At 28.7% G+C, this 13,394-nt stretch overlaps 1 protein-coding gene across 1 annotated transcript in view; it reads right to left on the minus strand.

Annotated features, from left to right (window-relative positions):
- Positions 1-610: 610 nt before the first annotated feature.
- The window catches only part of LOC107451386 (uncharacterized), a 36,902-nt gene continuing 24,118 nt past the window's right edge, over positions 611-13,394 (minus strand). Inside the window, exons 3-5 of the mRNA XM_016067455.4 lie at positions 4,892-5,177; positions 3,686-3,932; positions 611-2,445 (exon numbers count right to left, since the gene is read on the minus strand). Of these exons, the coding sequence (XP_015922941.2) occupies positions 1,867-2,445; positions 3,686-3,932; positions 4,892-5,177 (1,112 nt within the window). The 3' untranslated portion in view covers positions 611-1,866. The remainder of the gene's footprint in view (positions 2,446-3,685; positions 3,933-4,891; positions 5,178-13,394) is intronic.

The following is a 13,394-nucleotide window of genomic DNA, read 5'->3' on the forward strand; positions in this document are numbered from 1 at the left end:
CTTTAACGCAGAAAAAATACAGGTGTGCTGTGTTTCATAACTATAAATTATTAAAATGCTAAATTTAACATTTTCCCCTTATTTTGAGTCAAATTAAGGCAAAATAATTTTAAAAAAATATGATAAAATGTTCTAAAAAAATAATACATATGTTTAAAAAAATTATGCGTCAAAGAGTAAAGAGTATAAATTTCGATGAGCAGATGTTAGAAGATTCAACGTGTATTTTATTTCTTTTTTTATTCATTTGTATATTGAGAAACAGACTTTCATTTTAAAAACTTGTGGCAATAGTTCACTCATGTGATAGTTTTAACAAAGTTTCTCAACCATCCATTTAGAAGGCATTGACACAAATAATAAAAATAAAATCAGGTGTTAGATGTCATTTATGGTTTATAAAACTGGCATTTAGTAAAGAGCACAATGTGGTATCGTTGAGAAGTAGCTGATACAAGAAGAAAAATATCGATTTCTTTATGCATGAATTCCCTCAAAATTATTTTTCTTAATAACTGGTTCATTTCAACAACTTTGAGGTTATAAATCTCAATATGTCTTGTGGAAAATATAGCATGAAAAATCAAAGGCAAAATAAAAAAGAAACCAATGAAAACTAAAATAAAGCTTTATTTTGATCAAAAAGAAATAAGATTTTTAATTTAAAACAAAAAATACTTTTCTTTAAAAATATTATATTGCATTTTATAAATAAAATTTACATAATATATTATTTTTTTGCAGTAGGAACAAAAAATGAAAACATGCAAAAAAACGAGCAATGTGCTCCAAGCTGATTTAACATAAAATGATATTTACAAATAATAATTTTGAAACTGAAACAATAGTGAGAAAATTGACTTCTGATAAATTGACATTTATAGCGGTTTCTAGAACATTTTTTTTTTGACAAAATGCCATACATGCATGTCGAATACATTAAGATAAATTTAGTGAAGACCATAAAATGTAGGAAAAAAAAGAGTGTTTGTTCATTTAGCTCTAAAATACATAGTTGCTATGGAAACAAGAGTGATTTTTATCAACCAATTTGATAAAATATTGACTGACCTTAACCCCATATTTCAGAACTGTCGGAATAAAAGATTAATGCTATTATCTAATCAAATAAACGCTTTTTTGATAAGGGGGAAAATTAAATGTAAATATAAAAGACATATAAAAACAGAGACTTGTAAGGCTATAAGCTAATTATAGTCCAGTCATTTAAATTTTAAAATAACCATTTAGTTTTTAAAATAAATCATTATCCAAGCTTAGCATTTTCGTAATGAAATAAAAAAGTCCAAAACAAAACCTGTCCCAATTATATTTCTCAAGCCTCATCCTAAATTAACTTTAGGTAGCCGAGATTTATATTTACTCCATTTCCAACCAACAATCATTTTCTGGGAACAAACTATTTAAAAACTAATTATAATTTTTGGACTTTTTATTTAAAGGATAAAAATATTAAAATGTAGTTTTAAAACAAGTCATTCAATATGATAAGAAATCAGTTCATTTTTATTTCATTTTATTTGTTTATTTATTTTTTACAAATCACTATAAACTATTTTATCAGAAGTCCAACAGAAAACCTTAGCATTTTAGAAAATAAAATTAAAATAATTAAAAAAACACATAACAAAGCTGCATATTTCCCACATCTATTATAAACCTAGCTTTAATTTCGTCTCGATGTTTTCAATAAATTTGATATAGTTCAGATGAAATGCTTTAACAACATATTACGAATTTCGCCTCATAAAATCTACAGCATCGTAATAAATTTCCAATTTTGGTCACATGTCTCTCAAATAAATCTACAAAACTTCTATGTACAAAAGCAATTATAAACTATAGTCATAATGTAATACCAAACCTACGAAAGTCTCTCAACACGTACTCACCCATCGCCGTCTGCGTCGCGCAGGTACCCCTCAGCGACGAGGTCGACGACCTGGCACCTGAACCAGGACGTACCGAATCACTAGGAACAATCCTGATGGACCGCGTCGTCGACTTTTGGGCTTCTGACCCATCTTGTTTAGTACCGACGAAGGAGGACTCCATCCACAGCCTGGGAGGAGGTTGTGGCGATTTGACCAGAGTAAATCTCTGATCTGTATCCGTCGCTTCACTTTCGTCCAGGCTGGCTATAATTCTAGGCACCTGGTCCACGTTAAAGTTCCGTCTGTCATCGTCCGTTGTACCAGGTGACATTATCACAGTACCGCTGTAGAGGGATTGGGTGTAGGAGTACCTATCTCGTCGCATTTCGGCTGGGCCAAACCTTTGTGGCTGGTGGTCGTAATGATCTGCATGGGAAACCTCCACACTGCTGTTGAAGAACACATTCGTGGTGTTGAGAGCGAGGGGAGAGATCCGGTTGGCATCAGCAGCCTCGCTGCCGTCTGGTCGCAATGTAGCCGCACTTGTTATCTAAATAGAATTTTACTTGAGTTAACATTTGATTGGAATACCACAAATAAGTAGTGTTTAAATATGTAGTTTCTCGTCAACAAAAACATTAAAGTTGCATTTAATAGAAGAGTGGCGAGTACTTTAAAAATTGAAGCATAAAATAGCTGTAGCTTAAACTTAGGAGATTGATACTCAGAATTCAGGAATACCATTTTTTTTATAAAGTTCTAAATTACGGGGTTTAAAAAAGTGGACGTTATTGCACCAAATCCATTGCTCTTCATCGTCGTTTATTAATACTGATAAATTAATGAAACCAATTGATTATGGTAAAAGGTGTTAAAAAGAGTTTTTAAACTCTGAATCATAAGAAGCTTTGTTTTCTTTTTTAAAAATTATACTTATTAAAGTTTTTAGCTCTTAATACTATTATTATTAAAGCGATGTTCTAGTTACTGTAATGTTTAAAATAAACTCATACAGTGAAATGGCAAGTTATATCAGATGATTAAGGTATAAAAAGTCGCTGAAAAGTAGGCCTAAATGGCTGGTGAATACGATTGTTTAACCCTTTGACGCAGATGGGACGCCGATGTCTCTTGTAAATATTTTTTCTGAAGCTCAGAAGCTGACACGCAAAAATACATTTTGTTCTCTTTTAAATTATGAAAAACAGTATAATAGCAACTAAACAAATTTGTTAGATTATCGGAATTATATGTGTATAAATTATGACATCCAAAAATTTTTTTCATTCATATTCAAAAAATTATCCACAATTAGTTTTGTAGTTTAAAGAAATTTCAATGATGAATAACTGTTTCTCTTAGAACTAAATAATCTCAAATAAGTGCAAATTTGAAAAATTATTGTTTGGTAGAGAGCCGTGTTTGGAAAATTTTACCTTTAACGCAGAAAAAGACGATGGTGTATCATGCTGTATTTCATAACCATAAATTATTAAAATGCTAAATATAATGATTTTTCATTTATTTTGACCTAAATTAATACAAAATACGAAGAAAAGTATGTTAAATTCTACGTCAAACAGTTATCTTCAAGCTACTAGCGTACGTTTGAAAAATATCTTTAAAAGAAAGGAAACAAGCGAATCGCTAATTTTCACAACAAATATACCTGAAATTAAATCTAAAACTCATTTTAAACTAGTTAAGTAAGCCATCGTGAAAGAAAAAAAATCATTTAAACACTCTTTTGGAATATTCGAAATAAGTGTCATTTTGAAAGAGAGAATTACCTGGTTTTGATGAAGGCCATAGACAAAATGATGCTCTTGAGATCCTCTTCTTGGTGAGCTTGGTCTGCTCCCTTGAAGAGGTGTTGTTGCAGTGATTGGGCTGACACCAGGACTGGACCTAGAACCACCTCCGCTGCTCGGGGTATAACCACTTGAAGCTGCTGCGGCGGCCCGCCAGCCCAAATAAGGTTGTCTGAACGAGCGATGCACACTAAGGGATGTCAATGGTGCACTGCTGGTGCTTAACCTGACGGAAAATAAAACGGGCATACATAAGTCAATCTACTATTGTTTTGAATCACAGATTCATCTATGATTCATATAAAAAAAGCACCAAAATTTTTTTTTTCTCTACAAATATTGCTTGAAACTATAAAGAAAAAATTATAACGCTCCTGAAGCTAATATTTTTTAATGCCATACAAGTACCCTTTCCATATAAAATAGTACCATATAAGAGATAGTATCCTATTTTAGTGGAATTAAAAAACAATTGCAGGCAACGATGCCATACTAAAGAACTTAGTGGAATTAAGGGGGAAAAAATGGATTCAAATAAGAGTTAGTATTCTTTTTTAATAGAAGTATAGTTCTCAAAAGATTTCATACTTAAAAATTAGTAGAATCATGCACAAAAATTTGATTTATATAATTAATATTGAAGATATCCTTTTTTTAGTAGAAGTATAATTGTAAACAAAGATTTCATGCTTAAAAATTAGTGGGATTATAGAGAACAAATTGGTAAAAGAAAATGCGACATTTCACGAGAGAAAAAAAAAGCAATACGGTTATGGCTTAGTGCCTTATAATTCGTTCAAACTTGTATGCATAATTTACGTACACGATAAATAATTCAGATCAAAAGATGAAAACGCAGTTTAGCATTTGCATTGAAAAACTGCTGGACGGCTAAACTGTTTATAATGCAGTAGAAGTATATCCTATGTTCAGAAAACTTAACTGCTTTGATTTCAAGCAGTATATATAAAAACGTTCCATTGTTTTAAAATAATCATACAAACAAAAGTAACAATTATTACTTTCCAACACTTAGTTAAAGTTCTATGTATTTCAGTCTAACATACAATGACAGTGCTTTACGCAACGCATAGGAACTATTAAGTCATTTATTCCGAAATTCTGCCTGAAATCACTAATTGAAATTCTGAAAATTCTAAGTAAATTTCAAATACAAAGTCTTACCTAGAACTGCTCCACCTAGAAAGGGATGAACTGAGGCCGTATTGGAAAGCTGCAGAGGCACATTCTCTGGGACTGAGGGATGCTGGTGATGCAGGGGTCAAGCTCTCTCTGGAGGACACTAGGGATCCCACGTACCGCCATTCACCGGAGGTAGGGGTCACCCGCTTGGGCACTATGATGTTTCGATGCGAGTAACTACTTGTCTGGGGAATGGTCAAGCTCGTTGCAGAAGGAGTGCGAGATGTACTGAAGCCTTGCCATCGCTTGCGGGATTCGCCAGCTGAACCTATCAATGGACAGATTAATTATTTCACTTTTAAGAAATTCTAGACTTGGTTCTAAATAGATCGATGGCAAACCAAGCTATTCGGATCAGGTAACTCACATATTAAAGTCTTTAGATTACTTGAACAGTTTTATTTTATGAAATAGTTTTTAATATATTCTATAACAGTATATTTTTAATATACAACAGTTTAAATATCTAACAGCATATATTAATAACAGTTTTACTTATAGATGATTTAGTCTAATGTTTACTTTCACGTTTTTTACTATTGAAAATGAATGAGAATCTACTGAAAGGTCAAATTTTATTTTAAAATTAAGGAAGAGAATATCGGTAGTATATATTTATCAGTTAAATGGGATATTAAATCTGTAAATAAAAACAAATTAAAGAAAGGAAATCGTAAGCTTCATTTTTCGAAAGATTTAGAAATAAAGTAAAAGTATTAGAAATAAATACAATAATACTTTAGAGCAACGGTTCTCAAATAATGTCACAGGGTTTCCGAGAGTTTGAATTTTTCCGTAATAATTTCCGTAACTAGTAATTATGTTTATATAAAAACAATAAACCATAATTTCATTGATAGTTTGGTTATTTTTGTGAAATTATTTAAGTAAAATGCCAGTAAAAAAAAGAAATGGCAAAGTTTATAAAAAATTGCATTAGTATTTCACGGTCAATTTATTTCTTTAAAATAAATTTACCGAATTCAAGAATAACGAATTCTAAGTGTTTATGTTTTTTCTATGAGCTCTTTTTTCGTAAACAGTAATTCAGCTAATTTTATTAATTTTTAGCTAATCGCATGCATTAAAAACAAATTCAGAACTAGACTAGATACCACTACAGGTCTGAAAATTCAACTATTTGACATAAAACCTATTATGTTAAGAATTTTATTCACAAGACGATTGTTGATAAAAAAAAAAATTATTCTCCGCATTAAATATTATCAAAATAATTGGTAATCTTTCTTTGGACAATATGTTCACGGATGCTTATATGCTTGGGGTTCCGCAAAAGAGGCTCGATCATTTAGGGTTCCGTTACCGTAAAAAATTGGGAGCCGCTGTTTTAGATCATATATGCAAAAACAAATCAAAGTGTTTAACTATTTTCCATCAATAAACTATTCAATTATTTCACTACATTATTTAAAACTGTACTCGAAAATGCGACCGCAGTTCAGACTTTGAATTGTTTGCCCAATTTTACTATTGAATTAAAATTTTTAAATAAAAATATTTATTATTAAATCTCCGAACACACAAATTTTAAAAACAAAACTAGCATATCTTGCATCAGAATACAGAGATGCAATATAAGTTTGTTTTTGTATATTATTTAGAATTTTAAAACTAAAAACATAGAATTTTAATTTTATCCCTAATTTCACTCTCTAATTATTCTACATAATTTAAAAAATAAAAAAAAATATCATTTATATAACGAATACATATAGTTTAAAAACAATACAAGTAAAGCTTTTCCTAAAATAAAGAGATGCAATGTAAGTTTATTTCAGTATAACAATTAGAATTTTTAAACTTACAAATATTTAGAACTTTAATTTTATTCCTAATTTCTCTCCCGAATTAAATTATTCTATTAATGAAATTTTTAAAAAAAAATATTCGTTACTAAAAAGCTTCGAAAATACAATTTCTGAATGACTTTCGTCAGAACAGAGAGATGCAATTTAAATTTATTTCTGTACAATAATTAGATTTTTGAAATTTACAAACATTTAGAATGTTAATTTTATCACTAACTTCATTCTCGTATTAAATTATTGCATGATGAAAAAAAAATTTTTTTTATCATAAAACTTCGCAAATAGTGTAAAAACAACAACATGACTTTCATCAGAATCGAAAGTTGCAGTGTTCCGAACACGAATGCAACCATTCCCCATCAACTAAAACAAGCAGGCAGTCGTATTTAAAGGCATTCTCTCTAAAAGCCTGCGAAAGTCATTAAAGTCAGGTGCATGACATGGTAAATAATGAGGCGTTCATTGATCTGAGTCTTTTCGAACATTTTGTCATCATCTCTCTCTCGTTCAACAGCGTTCGGGAAAATTAAAGTTGGGGTATTGCCATGAATTTTACATAAAGATGCAACAAATTGAAAACATCAAAATATTAAAATATCGCTGCACTAGCAATGATAGTAAATAAATAAAAAATAATAAATACTATAACATTTTTCCCATTGAAAATTATTATATGTTAATAAGTAGCCAATAGTAGTAGTAAAGCCCTTCTTTTTATTCCTAAGAAAGATTTAAATATTCTGCATTAATTCCTGTACTAATTCTGATAAAAAATTTTCGAATGGCTCGTTTTTTCTCTCAGTATTGTTATTTTAAAATACTTTGTCCGAAAACTACAACTGCTGTGGCCTTCATAAAAAATGTTTTTTCCACTGTTAAAGTTTAAAAATGATATTTCATTTTAGTTGTTCTTTTTATAACATTAGTAATTCCTTAGTTGTGTTATTGAATAAAGCACTGTTAATCACATCGGAAACTGCACTGAAAAAAATTAGCTAAGAACATATTTTAAATAGTTTTACTTTAATATTTTCTTCCTCAAACTGATAATAAAAATAGTTATTTATTCGTTAGAAATTTTCTATCGTAAATTTTATTACGGTTAGTTAGATAAAGTTCCTTATTATATACATATACTTCTTAGTAATTCCACTTAAACTTTCTAATCCAGATATTAATACTTATTCTACTTTATCAAATTTAGTACATTAATTACATTTCATTTACTATGAGGTTAGAAAACTATTAAAACTTTTTTCTAAAATTTTCAATATAATAACTCCCTATTATAGTGCAATTTTGGTCATACCCGATACAAAATTTAAAAAATATATATATTTAAAAACTTAAAATTTGGTTTAACAGCATTTGTAAATTAAATTATTGAGAATTTTTTTCCGGTTGCACTCAATACCAAAAACTATAAGAAATATTTACTCTTTAACCATTATTTCATCGCAATAAATTTCATCTTTTTTAGCGAAAAATATAATTTTTAGCAAAAAAATTATTCAATTCATAACGAATAAGCTATACATTATAAACAAAAAAATATCAAATATGTAAGAGAAAGTAATTTTTAATCTCGTTTTCTATGTTTAGATTATTACTACGTAACAAAAAAGAAAAAAGAAAAAGAAAAAACGGACCTCCTCGTATAACTTTAGATTTAATGATCGGATCTTCACGTTCTAGGACTCTATTTTAATGGTTCCAAGGAGTGACCTCAAATATGCTAATTAATAAGGCAGGCGATATTTTCCTGAGAAGCAAATTTTAATTATCTGCCTATTTTTAAAAAATTCCATTTCTCAGGAACTATTCACCCGATTTTGTATAAATTTTGCATTTTGCCATGTAAAATTATGTTCTTTAAATGATGCAAAAAATTGTACACCTTACGATTCAACATTTTGGAGACCATTATTAAGTAAAATAAAAAATATTTGCTGAAAGTTATTTTCTGCATGGAATTATCTTTAGATAAACGAATTTTATAATTGTGCCTGAAAATTCTTGAATTTACTTAAAAAGTCCTCGAGATATAGCGAAATAAGCAAAAGTAAAATTAATATTAAGGGGTCCAAACTATGGACCGCTTTCTTGACTAAACTATTGCGACCATATTGCAGCTACCCCCTATATTTTGGGGATCAGAAATCTGAATCCGTCGAAGAAAAGGAATGTTTATTCAGAGAAAGTACATTTTTGTGTCTGATTTCGTAACTTAAAATATCGTCTGCACTTGTTAATTAGCATATTTGAAGTCACGCCCTCGTACCATTGAGTCCCAGTACGCGAAGATCCGATCATTAATTCAAAAATTATTCAGGGTGACTCGTTTTTTTTTTTGTTTCGTAATTCCGTTAGGAAAAAAATAAGAAAAATTCATTCAAAACTAGCATGAGATAACAGCTAAAATAGTCAATTCTTTTGGACAAAAGTGAGTAATTCTTACGATTAATTCTTGTAAATAATTCTCGCTTGCAAAAGTGAACTAGTAGATACCCCTAATCGAATTAAGTTTAGGCATCATTATTATTATTATTTAATAAAAATATTTCATAATCTCCATTATTCAACTTTCATTAGTTTTATGACCTAATACATAAGAGTTCACCTAGTCTTCTTAAATATTACTTTACAAATTTAGTTCAAATATATTGAAACTCACCCCCCATAGACAGAACAGAGAATGAATTTCTAATTCGAAGGAAGACACTTAATTTGAATGACTTCATTGAGAATCTATTGCTGAAAAACCAAACAAATTAACAAATTACCTACAATTTTCTAAACTCAGGGTCGTGAGCTTTTTTTAAAAAAAAATACTTATTTAATTTAATTCAGGGTAATATTTCAAGGAACAACGGATGGGTAAACTCTTTGTTAGTCTGAAATTCTATAGTATTGAACATTAAATTGCAATATCAGATTCCGTAATGAATTGTAATAGAAAATCACATTTTTAATAGTACATTAAATTCAAAACTGCAATGTTTTTCTATAGAAACGAAATTCTAATTGAAAACTAGTTCTGAAATCAGCGAATGAGATCTAAGAAGGCTTCAAAAGAGTAATTCAATTGTTACTATGGAAACAAGATGCAAAGGTATTTTTAGAATGCTAAAATGATTATCGCCATCAATTTTAGCATCCGTACCAGTATTTCAGTTGGATTTTTCTTGTGTCTTATGACGCTATAAATTTGTGTGAACGTGAACATTTAAAATTTCTTTGTAGCAAAGCATTGAAAAATTCTTATAAAAAGTAATGTTTTTTTCCTCTTCATAATGTCAAACAGAATACAAATGTGATGCATTTTTCCCTTGAAATAACATTGAGTTTCGAGAAAAAATAACTGTATATTTCAATAACTATAATAAATTTTAATAATTTAAGTGCAAGATGTGTTTTATTTGTTTTTTTGCACCTATGTTTTTTTAATATATATATATATTTTTTTTTACATTTACAGGTAATCTGAATACCGCCAAAAATGAGGGCAGAAACTTGTAGATTTTTTTTTTTCAATTCTGATTTTCTAGAATGAAATAGATATTTTAATCATGAAAGTTTAAGAGATGTTTAAATTGCCCCCGAAAAATACCATCATTATTTTTAAATTTATTCTAACATTACAATGAAATACATATTGAACACTGTATTCATATCTAAGCAGTCAAGTGTATGAACTTTTTCTTAATGCTGGAAATTATTTACATTATATTTAATTTAAAAAAAACGAAGGATATTAAAGTCAATCGAGAACTTAATTATCGTAGCATTTCGAACACGTGCCAAAATTGATCTTACTGTTTTCGCCAATTAGAAAACCATAGACATTAAACATTCTCTTAAATAAAGGAGAAGAACTGTAGAGTTTTAAATGCAGATTAATTTAAAGTCAAATCAATACGATCTATCAAGTCGGTCAACTTTTTTACTCAATGAATTTCTTAAAAATTTGAATCAGCACCGATATATTAGCAGTAAATATCTAAAAAGTTAAATTATTTTTCTTGAAAAAAAAATCAGGGTATTAAAGTTTAGAATAAATTTTCGATAAAACATATTTTTACAGTTTAGATTAAAAAAGTATGACCGCATCGATGCGTTTTGCACCAAAAATGGATTCAATGTTTAAGAGTAACTTATATTGAATACACGTGTATCTTGAATACTTTTAATAAAATAATATTTTCAAGCAGCAATCATCATATAGCAATACACAAGGCTGCTCGGAAAAGTCTAGTATTTTTTTTAATCAGGTTGACATATTTTAAGCTTATTACAGTAAGACATATGCCTTTAGGCTAATTAGAAAACATATAATTCATTGATCAATTAATCTTTTATTTCAGGCAGCTTGTGATAATCCCAGAAGGCTTATTGTAATAGTCTTATTAAAAAAAGTTTTCCAGTAAGCTAAGCAAATTCAGCCTGAATAATTCTTCGCAAATTTCTCAATTATGCCGAAATGCCGGTGATCTTTGCAAACAGCCGAATTTTTCAATTAGTCTATCATATATTCACAAAAAAATAGTCACCCTGCAAGCACCTACTTTTAGCTGTTGTAAAATAAACAAAACCTGTTAAGGTTGATGTGGTTTTAAAAAAATATTTCTGTTTTATTGGATGAAAAATAGGATTTTTTTTTTTGTTTTTTTGTTTTTTTTAAGATTTCGATATAGTCAATTTCATATAGTTTCCCTCGCCATCTCACTTCTTGTTCTCCTGATGTTAATTTACATTTCAAAGTTGATATTTCTCAACTTCAAAGCATTAGTTATTTCATTAAGCTCTTCAATAAAGCTTTTTATTATTCATCTTGTGCACTGATATAACACCCCTTTAACCCAAACAGCAAACATATTTAAACATTCATTCGAATAAACATTGTTCATGAGTTGCTTATTAAGTAGTAAAAAATATCTGCGCTGTTCGTGTCATTATAAAATAATAACAATAAACCCTCCACCCATGAATTCATTTTAACAATGAATTCTCCGAGTCGTAATCATTATTATTTTATTCTAAACTAAATGAGCATGACGACAAAAGAAGGGTCTTTTAAGGAAGTAATTTAAACTTGGTTCCATCAAGAACAAAGTTAGTGAAGGAAGAAGTTGGTATCCAACTGATTCGATATATTGTTTATGCTGAAACAGCATTTCGAACTTTTTGTTTTCTGGGCAAGGAGATTTATGGTAGATGAGGTTCAAGCATCGGAACTAGATCTTCTCGTGGATCGCAGTAAATGTATACTATATTAACGTTTAAGAAATGTTCGATACCAACTACTTATAAGCATGTATTCAGTAATGATGATTTTAATGAGGAAACTTGGAGTTTTTTTTTTTAATAACTAGAATTTAAACCAAATTATCGTACTTAATGTATTATTAAGAGCCTTCATCATAATTTTAAGAAAGTTAACATTTTAAGGAAGTGAATTAATTAAGCTTTGATCGGATCGACAGGGCTGAACAAAAATTAGATGTAAATACGTGGCTAACGTTTTTTAAATCAATTTATGAAACAGAACAATAATTAAAAAGCGAAAAGACGATCTTTAGTTGTTGTGGGACTCGTATAATTAAAAAGTAAAATGAAGTGAAATATTTTTTCAAGACAGAAGATTTATAAAGCTAAGTTCCAAGCAAAAATTTGACATGTAGGAAAACAGTCAAGCGATATGATATCGGCAAAGAAATTTTGAAAATCAAAAAAGTTTGTGAATGTATGAATTTACAAATTTTAAATAAACCAGTAAAATATTTAGATGCCACTAAATCAGTTTTTTAACACCAATAAAAAGTATTATCGGCTCCAAAATGCGTGGAGATTATAAAAAAATTTGAATCATTTCTGTTTAATGAGAAAGAAAGCTTTTTTCCCAACAATATCTGTAATTTATAAAATCTGATTATAGACAATTAACACAATATTATTAAATAATTATTTTTGAACAGGTGAAAACGTCTTTCATTAACAGCAAAATCTGCATGACAATTAAGTTTTATATACACAAATAAATAAAATTTCAGATCTATGCAAGAAAAAATTAAATAATATTTGCTATGAACAACAATTTTTTCACCCATGCAAAAATAAATACACATATATCCATAATTCTATCAAATTTAATTGCATATAGATCTTATGATCCATAATTCTATCAAATTTAATTGCATATATCAAATTTAATTCCATACGGTCTTAATGTGATAATATAATAAGGAGCTTTGGGTAACAAGATTAAACCAACCAAGCACATAAAGGTTTGTTTTTTTAATCTAAATAAAATTGAATTCTTAAGGATTGTCAGAACTATTAAAATTTTTTAAATTTTGATTTTCAGAATTTTGAGTGTTTAACATCTTCGATTTCTGCATTTTTTGTAGATGTAATAAATTTTAAAATAACAATTTTAAGTGGTTTCAGAAGGTTTAAGCAAACAGGTGTTAAAAAAGATTATTTTTCAGAAAATATAGTTTACTTTAGAAAAATATTTACAATTGATTAAAATACCTACTTCGTCTTTTATATACGAGTTTATAACAAACAAAAATGAAAGTTAGAAAATTATAATATTTTAAAATAGCTATAGACTTTTGTTCCCAAAATATATAAAATTTCAGCTAAATCTCATT

Source organism: Parasteatoda tepidariorum, chromosome 1 (assembly GCF_043381705.1).
Source record: "Parasteatoda tepidariorum isolate YZ-2023 chromosome 1, CAS_Ptep_4.0, whole genome shotgun sequence".
Taxonomy (NCBI): domain Eukaryota; kingdom Metazoa; phylum Arthropoda; class Arachnida; order Araneae; family Theridiidae; genus Parasteatoda; species Parasteatoda tepidariorum.